The sequence below is a fragment of the Chinchilla lanigera genome, unplaced genomic scaffold (assembly GCF_000276665.1).
Source record: "Chinchilla lanigera isolate Chin_1 unplaced genomic scaffold, ChiLan1.0 scaffold00054, whole genome shotgun sequence".
Taxonomy (NCBI): Eukaryota; Metazoa; Chordata; class Mammalia; order Rodentia; family Chinchillidae; genus Chinchilla; species Chinchilla lanigera.
This window is the reverse complement of record NW_004955455.1, coordinates 3,514,350-3,530,159: the sequence shown is the minus strand read 5'-3', so window position 1 is coordinate 3,530,159 and position 15,810 is coordinate 3,514,350. Positions and strand designations below refer to the sequence as shown.

The 15,810-nt window shown below is 53.5% G+C and overlaps 1 protein-coding gene across 6 annotated transcripts in view; it reads right to left on the bottom strand.

The window, feature by feature from the left end:
- Positions 1-15,810, bottom strand: part of Emid1 (EMI domain containing 1) — a gene marked incomplete at its 5' end in the record, with an annotated part of 50,235 nt that extends 34,425 nt beyond the window's left edge. For 5 of the 6 annotated variants that reach the window (XM_005396178.2, XM_005396181.2, XM_005396180.2 and 2 more), the window contains 3 exon segments: positions 7,297-7,400; positions 7,809-7,922; positions 15,663-15,810. In XM_005396178.2, the coding sequence (XP_005396235.1) occupies positions 7,297-7,400; positions 7,809-7,922; positions 15,663-15,763 (319 nt within the window). 6 annotated transcript variants of the gene reach the window in all.

Genomic DNA, 15,810 nt, shown 5'->3' with positions numbered 1-15,810 from the left:
TTTTGTTTTTTTTTTCCGGTACTAGGAATTGAACTCACGACCTTGCGCTTGCCAGGCAGGCGCTGTGCTGCTGAGCTAAATCCCCAGCCCCAGCGCCATATAATCTTTTTTTCTTTCTTTTTTTGGTTTTTCTCCGGTACCGGGAACCGAACTCAGGACCTTGCGCTTGCCAGGCAGGCGCTTTGCCTCTGAGCTAAATCCCCAGCCCCCCCAGGGCCATATAATCTTAATAGATGGGAAAGCTGTGGCACGAAGCATCTCAGTGCCACCTCTCCTGTCTCCCACGCGCAGATGAATGGATGAGTGAATGAGACTTTTCTTTCCCCTATCAGGAAACCAAAGCAGAGAAATGTAGTGACTCATTCACAGTCACATCCATGAAGTTCTCCTGGCTGGATCTGAACCAAGGTAGGTCTGACTTCCGGGCTTGATCTCTTTTCTAGGGGTTGAGGTGGAGGCATCTGGCCCAGTGTCCAGCAGCACTGCTGGTTCCTGAGAGAAATGGTCTTTTGCTCCTAATTGAAAATGTAAACGTTCATTTTATTACCGTTTGAGGGTGGTGACCCAAAGCAGTGGCTGTAATTCCAGCCCTGTGTAAATTTGGGTTTTCTCTGTGATGAAGTATTAGCTTTTTCCTGCCCTTCCTGCTACACTTCTACTGTCTTCCTTTTTTCTCATACTTTTGTTTCTGCAGTACGGGGGATGGAACCCAGGGCTCACATATGCTAGGCAAGTGCTCTACCACTGAGCTACATGCCTAGCCCAAACTGAATGCAGGCATGCATTTGTACTTCATCTTAGTTTTGTTTTAATAGCACTTTCCTCCCTCTGACATATTACTGACTGGCACAGTTTCTCAGCTGACTGCCTCTTATCTTGCCCCTGGGTAGAACACTAACCTCACCAGGACAGGGACCTTGTCTGTCTTGTGTGTCCTCAAGGGCTACAATGAAAGTTCTGTTTCTGAACACACAAAGCATGGGCTGAAAATAAATTTCAAGCAAGCCAAAGAAATAAAGAGCAAAACAATGTGGACGGCAGACCCGAACATCTTGAAAAGGAGCATAAATATTCTAATGTCACATGTGGGTATCCCTGAGTTGTTTATCGATGGACTTGTGGCTGGAAATTCTTTTTCAACCAATTTGGTTTTAGATATTTCACTAGGAGCCAGAAAGAACAAGAAAAATGAGCAGAAACTTAACCAGGCCAGCCATATAGAGAGAAGGGGCTCAAAGTAATTGTGAATTTCCATTATGAAAAAGTTTAGGACTGGAAGTGTAGCTCAGTGGTAGACAGCCTGCCTAGCATGCAAAAGACCCTGGCTTCAACCCTAACACCACCAAGAAAAGTAAATTTAAAGAAATAACAGAACTGTCCAAAAGACCAGGGAAAAGTTGATTCTGGATTCAAGATTCACAAAAATTACCCCAAACTTCCCTTGAAGTCTGATAAATGGACAGAAATACCTTGAGAGATGAACCAGGTTACACAAAGACCCTCTCTTTATAAAGAACACAAAATCCTAGTAAGGAGCAAGCTGTGGGTTGGGGTATGGTTTTCTATAGGACAAACATGTTCCGTTCTTCCTGCTCTGTTTGGCCCTAAGCAAGCTGCAGTGGGCTGAGAGGCCGTCCCCTGAGGCTCCTGGACGTTCCTGAAGGGCTCCTGCCCTGCCCTGTCTTTGCTGTCCCAGGAGGGCCCTGAGCCTAGTCCCAGGACACAAACCTAAGCTCTACCCCAGGGCACTCCTTACAATCTGGAAGGTTCCCACCCACCTGACACACATACACCATGTCCTCCCCCAATCCCTATAGCTGCGGCTCCCATGTCACCTCCAGGAAGCCTTCCTGGACAGACCAGGGCACCTACCAGTACCAAAGGCCCCCCTGACACCCTCATCACTCTGTCCTGACCTTCAAAGGCCAGTGCTTTCTGTAATTTCTAGTTCTATGTCCCCTAAAGCAGCTCCGTCCTTCTGCCCAGTGCCAAGTCAGTGTCTCTTCTTGTTGGATTCTCATGGCATCTCATGGCACAGAGAACAGGCATAGTAGTATATTCCTGTAATACTAGCTCTCTGTGAGGCTGAGGCAGGAGGATCACAAGTTTGGGCCCAGCCTGGGCAACTTATTGAGACCCTGTCTCAAATTACAATGAAAAGCTGAAGAAGTAGTTCAGTGTGAAGGACCTGCATTCAGTCGCCAGCACTGCAAAACAAAACAAAAAAACACAGAAGCCCAGGAAACAGAAGCCTGTGCTCTCTACACAGCAGGATGTAGGGGAGTGGATTCCTAGCCTGCCCTAAATTAGGAATGGAACTGTGAGAAGTTTGAAAGCCCCTGAGCTCCACCCGTTTCTCCCTCCATGAGAGAATCCAAGGGAAGGGTCTCTTGTTTATAGCCCTCCCTCCACCCCCGGGTCAGCATAATTCAGTGACCACAGGCCACAGGGATGCAGCTGCCCCAGCCCCAGCCCAGGTCTCCTGCGGGAATTTGCTTTGCAAATGTAAATATTTGCTGCTGGCCAGCTGGTGACTTGATCCAGGGTCAGAGCCACCTTGAAAAGAAACCTGACCGGGAGGCCTCTGGGAAGCTTGGTCTATGTCTGGCCTGGCCCCTCTTTTGCGGGGGTGGTTTCCACTTCATCCTGTGCCCTTACCTTATGTCAGACTGTGCCAGGCACTGGAGCCATGGGAGTAACACGGGCAGGGTGGGGGCGAACTGAACCTGGTAGGAGCACCAAGAAAGTGACAGGCCTGGGGGCGCAGGCAACAACTGCCAAGGCCATGGGTGGGCAGAGGACTAGGGAGGGAAGGTGGAGCTGGCTGTGATGGAGAGCAGGCAGGGCGGCAACCTTGCTGGATGGGCAGGGAAGTGGGCACTGCAGAGCCTCCCAGACAGAGGCAGGAGTGGAAAGCAGTGGACACAGAGGACTGGCTCCACGTAGTCCTTGGGACTCTGAATCTGCAAAAGGCAGGCCGGGCTCATGTCTGGCACCTGAATGTATGGGGGGCCCTGGCCTTGATGGTGGGAGAGGCTGAGGGTCCTGGGAGCACTGGTTGGATCCTCCTGCATGTCTTCTGAGGCTTTTGGGCTGTGTGGTCCCAGGCAAACATCCCTACTCTGGTTCCCCACCCCCGAGGACAAGGGTTGTGAGGGTCCATGGATGGGAAAAGCCCATTAGGCTGACAGAGCGGGACCGGTGAAGGGGAAACACAGGCAGCCTGGCTCCAGGGGCCCATGAAGATAAGAGGGTGAGCCCTGGCCCCTCTCTTTCCAGTGGGGGACACTGGCTGACACATTTCCTGGGATATTTCCAGACAGGTCAATGCAGAGGAAAGACCCCTGACTCCGCAGTGAGGGTGACCTACTTGAATCCAGCTCCTCAGGCTGCTGCTCTCACCACAAGCACAGCTCTCCCTTCTCTGAGCCTCACTTTTTGATCTGGACATTCTGTGCCATGATGTTCAGGCACCATGCAGGTGGGTCAGTGTGTACCACCCAGGTCAGAGGCTGGTGGCAGCTTTCCTTGCCTTTATCATTATTACCATGGGAGGTCTGGGGCAGGGGAATATCACAGGCCTCAGGTCACAGCCCTGGGGAGAATCTGGGCGAAACGCTTAGGTGCTGTGTGATTGAGACCAGCACCTCTCTGTCTTTGTCATCTAGAAAATGGGGCAAATGGGCAAGAGACCTGTCTGCAGAGTGCCCCAAGAAGCGGGGCTGAGGCAACCCTACCCTTAGCAGAGCCCACCAGGCCAGGGCACTCAGGACTCAGGCCCAGACCTACAGAAGATGATTGCTGGGCTGTCCCTACCCTCCTGCCATGGCCTCGGCGCTATGCCAGCCCCCTGCCTGCCTCTCCTACAAGGTACATTCTAGACTTGGAGCTTTCTCATCCATTGTTTCTGGTGAGACCCACTGCTTCCAGCAGCTGGCAGGGTAAGAACCTCAGCCAGGTCCGCCTCAGCCCTCCTCCTCAGGGTCTCACTCCTGACTCTGATATGCTGAGTGGCCCCAGGCCAGTCCCCTTACCTCTCTGAGTCTCTGTTTCCCCATATGTACCTCTGTCCTCCAGGTGGTCGTGAACCTTCACTGACTATCCTCTCTCACTGTCACGGAGAGAATCTCCCCACTCCATAGAGGAGAAAGCCAGAGAGGAGAGTGGTGAGGTCCTGACTCCATTCCACCAGCCTCATGATTATAAAGCCTGGAGGATCAAGGTCTGTTTGTTGAGCAGCTAACTGAGGAGCAGATTTCTGAGGTGGGAGGCAGGGCTGTGTCTGCTGGTCAGCAGAATCCCCAGTATAAGAGGGGAAGGGAAGAGGAAGACATTTATGGAGCATCTGCTATGACACAGTCATGACTATCCACTATTTTTTTTTTTTTTTTTTGAAACAGGGTCTTGCTATGAAGTTCAGGCTGGCCTTGAATTCACTATGTAGTCCAAGCTGGCCTTGAACGATCCCATGGCGATCCTCCTGCCTCAGCCTCAGAGTGCTGGGCCTACGGGCGTGTGCCACCATGCTCAGCCCACTTCTGATTCCCAGCCGACTGGCAGACAAAGTCAAGTTTAGAGAGGTGAAATAAGTTGCCCCAATACAGTATGTATAACATAGTTACACTGTATTATCAGCGTAGAATAACTAACTGATGAGCGCTAGATTTTGGAACGACAAGTTCCCCTTACCTGCGGCTCACTCGATGCTGCTGTGGGCTGTCACCCATGTGATGCAGCTCTGTGGCCCCAAGGTCAGGTCACAGCAGTGAGCAGGCCATAAGGGCAACCAGCAGGAGGGGAAACAGTGGGTGGAGCTCAGCCGGATCCCAGCTGTGAGAGGAAGGGCAAAAAGCCTGGGATGGGCCAGCAACGTCCCCACATCTCCCAGCTCCCCAACTCAGGCCTCAGGGGAGAAGTTTTCTAGAATGTTCAGGTCCGGGCATCTGGTCACCACTTCCCGTTCCTTCATTCCAACCCTGTGGGTAGCAGAAGCCCTTCCCATCCCATCAGGCACCACGCAGCATGCACCATGGGGTGCTCTGGCACCCACGGAGTCTTCACTGCTTCATCTCATCCCAGCAGCAGCACTGAGCACCGTTCTACATCACGTGCCCACTTCACAGGTGAGGGCCAGGCAGCCTGAGGCTATCATAGTGCACGTGGTAGCTTGGCGCCCTCCCTCCGAGTGGGAGGGTGGAGAATGCTGCCTGGATTGCTGGGGCCCAGCCCAGTGCTCTTGCACAATGACTTGCACAATGTGTGGGGAGTCCCCCGCCCAAGGCCACACAGCTGTGCGTGGCAGACCTGGCCTGGCCCATGAAGTTCTGGCTACCCTGGTCCTCAGGCTAGGACCTGAAGGCCCTGCAGAGGGAGCCAGCAGACCTCAGGGTTGGCCTGGCCCAGAGCCGCCCCTGCCTCAGCTGTGGCAGAGCTGCAGGCTCTTAGTCCAGGCCCTGGACACCTGGGCTCCAGCAGCTGGATTCAAGGACACATGTCCTGAAGGCCCAAGAGACTGGGTCTTTCCTTGGGAGGGGAACCAGGGACAGAGGACCCTCTGGCTGGGCCCCACACCTCGGGGACTCAGCCATGGCTCCTCTGGGGCCTCCTTGGCAGCCACTCCTCCTGGCCCCGTGGCCCTTCTGCCTTCCTCTCCACTAGGAGGAGAGGGTGCTGCTCCAGGCTCCCAGCTTCTCATGCAAGGTCGTGGCTGCCTCTCTGCTGGGCTGTTTGGCATGAGGATGCCCCTTTCCTTCTAGCCATCCGGTTCCTCCTCAGCCCTCCTGGGGACTCTTTCCATATCAGAACTTGTCAGAGCCCTCCCTTCTCTGCTCTTTGTTGAATTTTGTCCCTGCCTGATCCCTGTGTCACTCTGGGCTCTTGATTCTGCCTCTGTGCCTCAGTTGTTCCATCTGTGAACTGGGCCATGGTAAATCTCTCTCCAAAATCACCTATGAGCAGTGCCCTCTGCTAGCACCATGATGCCTTGATTCAGAAACCACATTTTCCCATGTCCCTGCTTCTGGAATCAGGCTACATCCTGTCACTGACAGTCACATTCCTGCGCTGCTTGGGCCCCTGAGTGCCTCTGTCCAGGAGGTGCCCATGGGCCAGGTTCTCAGGTTGGTTCCAGGTCAGCTCAGTCCCTCTAGGACCATGCTTGTGAGCTCAGCTCCTGGCGCCCCGGATTTGCCACTTATGGAATCAGCCGAGCAGTGAGAGTCCCAGTGGCCGAGATGGCTCTGCAAGTTCAGCAAGGAGTGGGCTTCCAGGGAAGAGGGAGCCCAGGCTCCAGGGAGGTTAGTCTGGGTGCCAGGCTTTGAGTCACACAAAGTTGCATACAGAGAACGTAGGTGGGGCCAGGGGTCCCTGTGCTTGGACCATACTCTACTCATTGGGTTTGCAGTTCAGTCCATCCTCCAGGCCCTGAGGAAATGGAGCTAGGCAGACAGGGTTTGAATCTTGACACTGCCACATAGGAATCCATCACCTGCAAAGTGGGTCTCACCATCCCTACCTCTCTGACCACTGAACTCTCTGACTACTGACCTGACTGACATAGCCTTTTGCCTCCATGTGGTGTGTTACCATGCCCATGGAAACATCCAGAGGTTTCCCCAGGTGCCAGTGTTTGGATCTGTGATGTCCCCCAAAGACTCATGTGTTGATAAAAGGCTTGTTCCCCAGGGAGGTGGTATTAGGAGGTGGTGGTACCTTTAAGAGGTGAGGCCTAATGGGAGGTCTTTAGTTCTCTGTGCGTGTGTTCACCTCAAAGGGGACTATGGGACCCTGGCTCACTTTTTTTTTTTTTTTTTTTTTCTTCCTGGCCACAAAGTATGCTCCCTCTAAGATGTGGTACCTTGCCATAGGTCCAAATCTACACAGCCAAACAGTCATGGACCAGAAGCTCCAAAATGTCAGCCAAAATTAACCTTTTTGCTGTGTTAAATTTGTTATTTCAGGTATTTTGTTATAGTGCCAGGTAACTTACTAACACACCAAATTTGGCAGAAAGACTTAGGATGGTGTGATTTAACATGTGAGCAGTACAACAAATAGGAAATACTTCCTAAGGCCCTGGGAGTCTCTGAGAAGCAAGTGGCAATCATGAGGAAAGAGCAGGTACTCACTGTATCTGAGGTACACCATGCCCAGCAGGTCTGTACAATGGACTCCTACATGCACGGTACCGTGCACGTGCTGTACAGCTGGACTAGCCGCAGGTGAAACTCCTGTGCACTCCTAGGAAGCATGTGGCCCACTGTCACAAGGACGCATGCAACAGCCAAACAGTCCTACCTTCTTCGCAGCTCACTCCTGAGTGTCCAGGGCAGCATCTCCACTCGCGGGTGGTCACTGTCTTGTACATCACCTTGTATGTGGGTCTCACCACAGTTCTGTAGCTGAAAAAGTGTCCAGTTCAGACAAGGTCTTCTGCCACCTTCCTTGCTGTCCTGGATGTCCATGGGGACAAACTCAGAGCCCCCAGGAGCCTCTGCTACCTCCAAGCCCTCTCTGGGATCTCTGTCTGCAGTCTGGCATTTCAGCCAATGGGATCTGGAAACAAAACTGGACAGAAAGGCCCAGAGGCTGGGCTGGCTGGTGTCTTGCAGTGATACTCACCCAGTGAAGGAACAGAGGTGCATGCTGCTCTACAGCATGACTTCCTTCCTCCCCAGAAAGCCCTTGGGGATTTCCTTCTGATATAACACTGCCTTTGCTGCGGCCTCTCCCGGGGGCCTAGCCTTTATCCCTAAGCAGCTCTACCACTAGGAAAGCCATGCGGTCCTTCTCCACTGTGGCTCACTTACCTGCTGCCTGGGCAGCTCATGGGCCAGGGGCAGTTCTGCAGCACTCGCTGAAGGTAAGTTCCATTTTGCACATGGCATGAGATGGTACGGGTTACCACATACGAGCACCAGTTCCTGAAACAGACCCAAACAGAGGAGGTTCAGGTGTGAGGTGCAGCCCTCTACCCAGGACTCTGGGAGGACGGGTGAGATGATCTGCGTCCTCTCCAGCAGCCTCAAGTCCCCAGTTGGAGAGACCCTTGGGCTTTCAGTGTCCTGTGGCCCCTTTTGGTGGAATCTGTACAGCTCTGGCTCATGGGTGAATTCTATGGTCCTAGAGAAGTTGGTCAAGCAGGGGGCTCTCAGGAGGCCTTGAGGAGTGAATTGCAAGGGCAAGACCGGGGCAGCACATTTTTACCAGGACCATCCATCTCAATCTCTCTTCCTTCCAACCTTGCCCCTCCGAGCCCACCATTATTTCCCGCCTCCCACTGTGCCTGTCTGAGGCCTTTGGAAGACAGGTCCCAGAAATATATCTTCACAACTTACAAAAATCTCAGCTACTCATTAGGAGTATCATTTCCAGCCTGGGGTTAAAAAGGCAAGCTCTCGTTTGAGATGGACCTGAGTTGAGCCTCAAATCATGACTGTTCTGGGCAGGTCCCAGATGTGAAAGCCTCAGTCTTCCCATCTATGAAACGGCACTCTTCATAAAGTGGAAACATTCAAATGAGCCAGTCTGTGCAAGGCCTGGGCACAGCTCCTGGTATGCAGCAAGTGTGAAAAATGAAGTCTGCTGTAGTGCCAGCAACAGATAGAACAGAGGGACAGTCAGCTCTCTTTGCTCCAAGAGGTGGCAATTTCATGAGAATGTAATTTTTTTTCTAGGTATAGTTGTTTGCCTCTGCTCTCTCTGCTTTTTCTTCTCCCTCTTCCTACCCTCATCTCTGTCTCTCTCTGTCTCCCTCCCTCCCTCCTTCCTGTCTCTTTTTTTTTTGTTTGTTTTTGTTTTTGTTTTTCTCCGGTACCGGGAACTGAACTCACGACCTTGTGCTTGCCAGGCAGGCGCTTTTGCCGCTGAGCTAAATCCCCAGCCCCCTTCCTGTCTCATTTTAATAGAAATGTAACTGTTCTGTAACTCTCTGTCTGAGCTTTCCCCTGCTTAATCAGATCTGACACCTGGCTGTCAGGTCAGCACAGAGAGACAGTGGCTTCTGTCACAGCATGTGCCTGGTGGTCCCATACCTATTTATTTATTTAATTTTTTAACGTTTGGCTGTTTTTTCCTTTTTTTTTGTCTTTTTTTTTTTTTTTTCGTACCGGGAATCGAACTTAGGACCTTGCGCTTGCCAGGCAGGCGCCTGTGCCGCTGAGCTATATCCCCGGCCCCTCCCATACCTATTTAGGCTATTCTCAGTTTTGAGCTGCTCCCAGCAGTGTGACAGTCAACACCTGTCACCTGTGCCACGGCTGGCTGGCTAAGAACTCTGTTGACCTCCTGCTGCTTCACGGGCCAAACTGAACTGTTCCTTCTGCCACTTTTACCGTCCCTATCCTCAGCCTTTGCCCAGGCTTTTCTTCCTCCTGGCCTGATTCTAGTGTGGCCTAGGGAGATGGAGGGGCTTCCCCACGGTCCCACAGCCTGACTGGACTAAGTTCTGGTTCCGCCCAAGGACTTTCTCTTTCTGATGGATCAGGGTGGGGGTGGGCAGCAGCTGGGGTGTTGCACTGCGGTGGGACTGGGAGGCTCTGTGATGGCCGGGACATTCCAGGTGCTCAGCAGCCCTCGGCCCTGCATGGGGTCACAGACTCTGTGTTCTTGGCCGGGGCTGGGGAAGGAGGGATGGTTTCAGGTGACCTTTCTCAGCCGGGGCTCCCGCACACCAGCAGACCTTCCTTCATGACCTTGAGCCCAGGGTCAGTAGGTTCCCAGGCTGGGACCTTCACAGAGCCACAGACCATGGCTTGCTGGGATGGGAGGCAGGTGGGAACTGAGTTCTCTTGGAAGGTGTCAAAGGCCAGGCTGGCCTATCTATATTCCTGGGCTCTGATATAGTTCACCTTCCTGAGCCTCGGTGTCCCCGCTAAACCACGGGGAAGTGCCTTCCAGGCTCACCATTGGAGAAGAACGTAAATACTCTTAGCATGCAGTAGGTGCTCACTATGCGCAGCGCAACCTAGTTTTAGTTGTCATTTGAAGACGTTTGTCCTCCATGCTAGGACACTAGCATGTGTTGTGCATCATGGTATCACAGGGCGAATGCAAGGGTAAGGGAGACAGGATCTGTCCTTTCACACAACAGTAGAGGGGGCCAGGCCTGGATTACCACTTTATTCTGCAGGACAGGTGTCCAAGAAGCTGCAGGATCCAGGAAGGGGAACCACTGGATCTGCTCATGGGGTGGGCATGGGGAAGGGATGGAGGGAAAAGGTGACACAGTGGGCTTTAGGGGATGGCCCATGGAGAGCCTTGGGTTCCTAGAATGGTGGTTTTGAATCTGTTGGAGTTTTGTTTGGAGGGTTGGGATGAGGGAACTTTTGGGACTTTGATGTGAATTGTGGTTCCTTCCCCTAAAATGCTTAAAACATGGTGTACAAGTTCAAGGGGCTCAGAAGTACCCTGCAGCCTGTGTGGAGTCCCCAGACCAACCTAGTTCTCCTTGAGTTAAGGAAAGGGGAAGGGAGAGAGCAATTTAGGCCAAGGAAAGCTAGAAGCTCCACATAGAGAAGTCCTGGGCATGGAACGCACACTTCCTCACCAGTGTGCAGACAAAGCACACAAACCTGCACGCATGTGCAAATGCATGCTCGTACTGGCATATGGGGCAAACACACACATGGAAACACAAATGCATATGTACCTGCAGTGGACATATGCGTGCACATGTACACACACAAATCCACAGAAGTATATATACCTGTGCACCCGGACAAGGCAAATCCAGCAGGACTGCTCCCTCTCTCCCCTTTCCTTAACACACAGGCTGCAGGGTACTTCTGAGCCCCTTGAACTTGTACACCATGTTCTAAGCATTTTAGGGGGAGGAACCACAATTCACATCAAAGTCCCAAAAGTTCCTATGTCCCAACCCTCCAAACAAAACTCCAACAGATTCAAAACCACCATTCTAGGAACCCAAGGCTCTGCAGGGTGGGAATCTTTTGTTGCGGCTATTTGAGTTGAGCTGAGGTCTTATCATGTAGCCCAGGTTGTGCAGACACAACCTTCCTTCCTGTAGTGTGCACACTCACACACACATGCACACACGCTCTCTCATGTGGACACAGGCTGTGGTTGTGACTTCTATATTGTTCACACAAGCACACACAGGGTAATGTACCTTCCTTCACCCATGTACATAATGCACACATGTGCACATGCACACACCTGTCACACACATAACAACTGGCAGAGACAGACCAGGCAGAACACATGTGTTAACACACAATGTGCACATCCCCCATGCCCAGCCTCTGGACTAGGACAGGAAGGCCTGTAACTGTCCACGATTCCCCGAGCTGTCCTTTTAACTGATGATGGGGGTGCCAAGAAAATTATTTTTTTCTTCCTCTTTAATTAAAATTTCCCCAGTGAAGGTTCCAGCCTGGTCCCCTGGTTTATTTCCTACAAGCATGACTCTGCTTGAAACTCCTGCTCAGGGGAGACACAGAGCTGTGGGCTGGGAGGCCAGATCTTTTAAACAGGCAGAGACACTCAAGCCAAGTGAGGCTCTGGGACAGCCAGCCGGTCCCTCCACCTGGACGTCATCAGTTACCACTCCCATGCCAGCTTTCAGGACACATCTCATTGCCTCCCAGAATAAACCCAAGCTTGTCTACAGGGTCCCACCCCTCTGTCCGCATCCCAGGGGTAGCAGGAGGCTTTGTGTAAAGCATGGCCTAATGTTCCCTGCGCTTGCTATGGAATCTAAAGTCCACCATGGCTCCCCATTGCACTCAAACCCTGCCTCCTCCATCCTTCATCCTATGTGCTGTTCACATCCACTGCATGTGCAGGTGGTCCTTTCTCCCACCGCTTATCTGCTCATCTTTGCAAGTGGGGTTTCCGCTGCAAAGGTTGCCCCCTTGCCTTGGCAAACTCCTATCAACCGTGAGGCCCAGGTAGGATTGGATTTGTCCTGGGGGCCATCTCAGCCATTCACGGTCACCCTGAGCTTTATAGGCTCTGCAGGGAGGGCCTGTGCAGAGACCAAGTCAGTTTAGGGACAGAAGCTTTAGAGACTGAAGCTCCAAGAGAAGCTCAGGGATGTTCACTGAAGACTAAATGACCAATATCAAACGGTGGCCCTGGGCAGACAGAGTAGAACTTGAGGGTCTCAGAAATGGACATGGTACCTGGATACCTGCTTTCATCCCTGTTCCCCTGGAGGCCCCTCTCCCTAGGGTATGAGCAGTAATTAGTCACCCAAGAGCCTAGTGCCTGGGCAGGGACCTGGTCAGTACAAGGATCATTTCACAGGAGCTCAGGGGTGTTTGCTGAATGACTGAATGAGAGAAGATACACTGGCCCTGGGCAGCTGAAGTAGAGCTTTAGGTTCCCAGAAACAGATGTGGCACTTGGACATCTTGCCTCCACTCCTGCTGCCCTGGTGGCCTCCTTCCCTGGGGTGTGGGCAGCAATAAGCCAGGGAAGGAGCCAGGTGAGGTTGGATAATGAGGTGGGGCAAGGGCAGGGGCTGGGAGGAGAGGGCACATTCCTCCTGTTCCTGCCACTTCTGCCCACTCAGCTCCTCCCAGGCCTCCACAGGACTCTGGGAGAAGAGAAAACAGGACAGACCAGCTCAGCCTGGCACTGGTCACCCCCATGTCCTCACCCCCCAGCCTCCACTGGCTGCCACAAGGGGCCCAGGGGACTTTGTCTCCATGGGGCCCAGGGCTGCGATCCGGAACAGTGATAGGGGCTAATTGCAGGAGGCAGCCAAGCGGGCCTGGAGCCAAGGGCCCTGATGAAAAGGAGAGGAAAGAACAGACACAGGAGGGAGGGGCTGGGGCGACAAGAGCCAGAACCCCACACTGGGGGTGCAGTTCCAGTCCTGGCTTTGTAGCTGCTTTAACTGGTGGCCTTGGACAAGGCCCTGACCCTCTCTGACCCCACTCTGTCCATCTGCAAATGGGGAGAGCACAATCTCCTCCAGAGGGGAAGTTCATGCAAAGCGCTCACTTAGCACGGTCCTCAATGTGATTGTTCCTGGGCTGTGGTGCCATAGTCAGACACGGGCCCCCTAGCTGGCTGCTGTGGCCCAGGAGCTTCCCTTTGGCTTGAGGACACCAGCTCAGTCCCTTCTTCACAAGGACAGACTGTCAGGCTCTGCAGTTTGCAGAGCGGGAGACTGAAGCTCCAAGAGAAGGCACCTGCCTAGTTCCCCACATGGGCACAGAGCTGGGATGTGAGCCTCTTAACAGGGCCTGGGGCAGCTGCCATTATGTTAGGACTCTCCACTTCCTCTCGTCCTTGGATTTGTCTGAAGGAAGTCAGGACTGCAGGGGTTACAGGCCTGGGCCAGGACACCAGTGACAATGATGGTGACTGCTCCAAATCTACAGCCACTGTGCTGAGATGACCAGATTAAAAAAAAAAGGGGGGGACTCAGGCTGAGAAGGATCTCAGAGGGGCAGGAAGCAACCCTATCAGGGACTGGGGCTTTGGAGGGGGCAACGATGAGCCAAGGCAGCTCTAGATAGCCAAGGGCACCCTGGCGGGGGGGATCTCAAAGTCTCACCACATTCCTGTGGCTGGGGGAGGCCTCTTGGATGCCTTCCCAGGCCTCCCCCTGCCCAGGGACAAAGCCCTTTTTTGCCTTTGGTCCCTTGGCTGCCAAGGGGTGCCTGGGGCGCCTGGCTGGGGGTGGAGGGAGGGCTGATGGGGCGTGACATCTCCATGCTGTCTCCAGTGATGCTGGGACAGGGCCACAAGGGGAGGTCCTGGCAGCCCGGGACCATTGGCTCCTCTGGATCCAGGTCCCTCCCCCGACCCAATGCGGGTGATAGAAGAAGCTGCTGTACAAGAGGTTCTGGGCTGGTCCCTCGGGGGACTGTACACTCTCTCAACAGACTGCCCAAGCAGTGATGAGAAAAAGACAGGGAGACTGAGACTCGTGGCCACAAAGCGTGGCCACCTGCTTGAGGTTGCATAGTGAGTGAGTGACAGAGGCAGGAATAAAACCTTGTGTGCAAGGCCAGAGCTCTAAATTCCCAAGTATGACCTCTAAAGCTTGTGAGCCCCTCAAGCGGATAACCTCTTTCCCTAATGTGGAGGACTGCTGGGGAGGAAGAGATGGTAGATTTGCAAACTTCTTGGCCTGCACTGTACTGCTCCTTTTCCTCTCTAGGCCCCTGTCTCCTTATCTATAACACAGGAGGAAGAACATTGACAACATAGCTTTTGTGACACTCAGTCCACTGTGACAGCCTCTGTAAACAGATGAGATGTCAGTCCCCAGGGACTACTAGATACCTGCCCACATTTACAGTCCTGTTCCTACCCAGGGGGCTCTGGGGGAGAAGAGCCCAGTGTGAGAGGCCAAGCCTCAGGGGAGGCCAGTTCTTACATTCTCTGCATCATCACCATGAGACTGACACCGGGAAGTCCATCTGAGCATCTGGGATCCTGATGTCTCACACCCATGCTCTGGGCAGGTCATATTCCCTTGCAGAATATTGACTTTCTGCTCTGTGAAACAGGGATTAACAAAGCATGGCTCAAATGGAAGGTGTGAAGATTCTGGAGGTCAGGGATGCAGAAAAAGTGCCTAACCCAAGCCACCCCTGGCCAGCACATAGTAGGTGGTGGCTCTGTCTCAGAAAACTGCTCTTCTGGCCTCTGATGCCTCGGGCATCTACAGGCCTGCCCATGTCACCTGCTTTTGCTAGCTCAGCAGGGGCGTGCTGGCCCCTTACCACTGAGAAAGAGGAATTTCTGAAAAGAATTAAAGAAGTGAGGCCTTAGGAGGCGGGAGTCAGGCTGGCCTTTGAACAGGATGAAAAGCCCTGGAGGGGCCTAGCTAGTCTACATTGTCTGCCTTGAACAAAGGGGGCTGGTCCTCCCAAGTGGACCTGGGCAGAGGCTGCAGGCCAACCAGGGGCCAGAGCAGGTTCAAACACTGTCATCCAGGCAGGAAAGACAGATTTGAATTCCAGCTTTGCAAACCCCTGAGCCTGGATGATCATGTCAGTTTTCTGGTCTCAGTCTGCTTATCTGTTGAGTGGGGACAGTTTTTCTCTACCTTCTTCAGTCTTGAAGATGACCCAGGGCTTTTCCACAGAACCAGATCCTGGGAGACACGCCACGAAGGGCGGCAGAAATAATGTTCCTAGCTGTTAGAGGAGCAGCAGGGAGATCAAATGCTCTGTCCCTCTCTGCGGAAAATGCCAGGTCCCTGGAGAACCTCTAACACTGACCCACTGGGCTGAGTCTCCACCCCAGTCCTTCCTCTAAGGGACGTAAATAGCCGGGTACTAAAAAAAAAAAAAAAAAGCCGGGAGCAAGGAAAAGGGGAGAGAGCCCCCCAAGTGTTGCTAAGGGGTGTGCAGGACCTTTCCCATGTGCAGGGGGAGGGGCCCTTGGGCCAGGGGTGACAAGTCCTTTCATTCCTCCCCCTCTAGTAAACTGGGGCTGAAGGAGAGGGAGTAGGGAGGCTGCGAGCTCCGGACACATCGGTAGGGGACTCCGGAATCCCAAGAGCCTTGGGCAGATAGCCCAGTAGCTGGGTGGCTCCGGTGCCTGCCCCAAACCAACCCGGCACTGAGGTCGGGACGCAGGTCGCCTTACTAATCCCGGGAGTGCATGGAAGTGGTGGTAGTGTGTGTGTCCAGACTCGCTGGCCTGGCAGGGGACAGGGTTGGAGGAGCCCTTACCTGCGTCCAGAAAACGGGGTGCCTCCGACGGACCACGCGGCGCCGCCTCCTGGGAGTAGCAGTGCGAGGCAGAGCAGCGCCCAGGCCCGCGGGCCGCCCATGCTGTGCACGGCTGCCCCCAGCCGCCGGCCCCAGCCTGCCGTCCCCG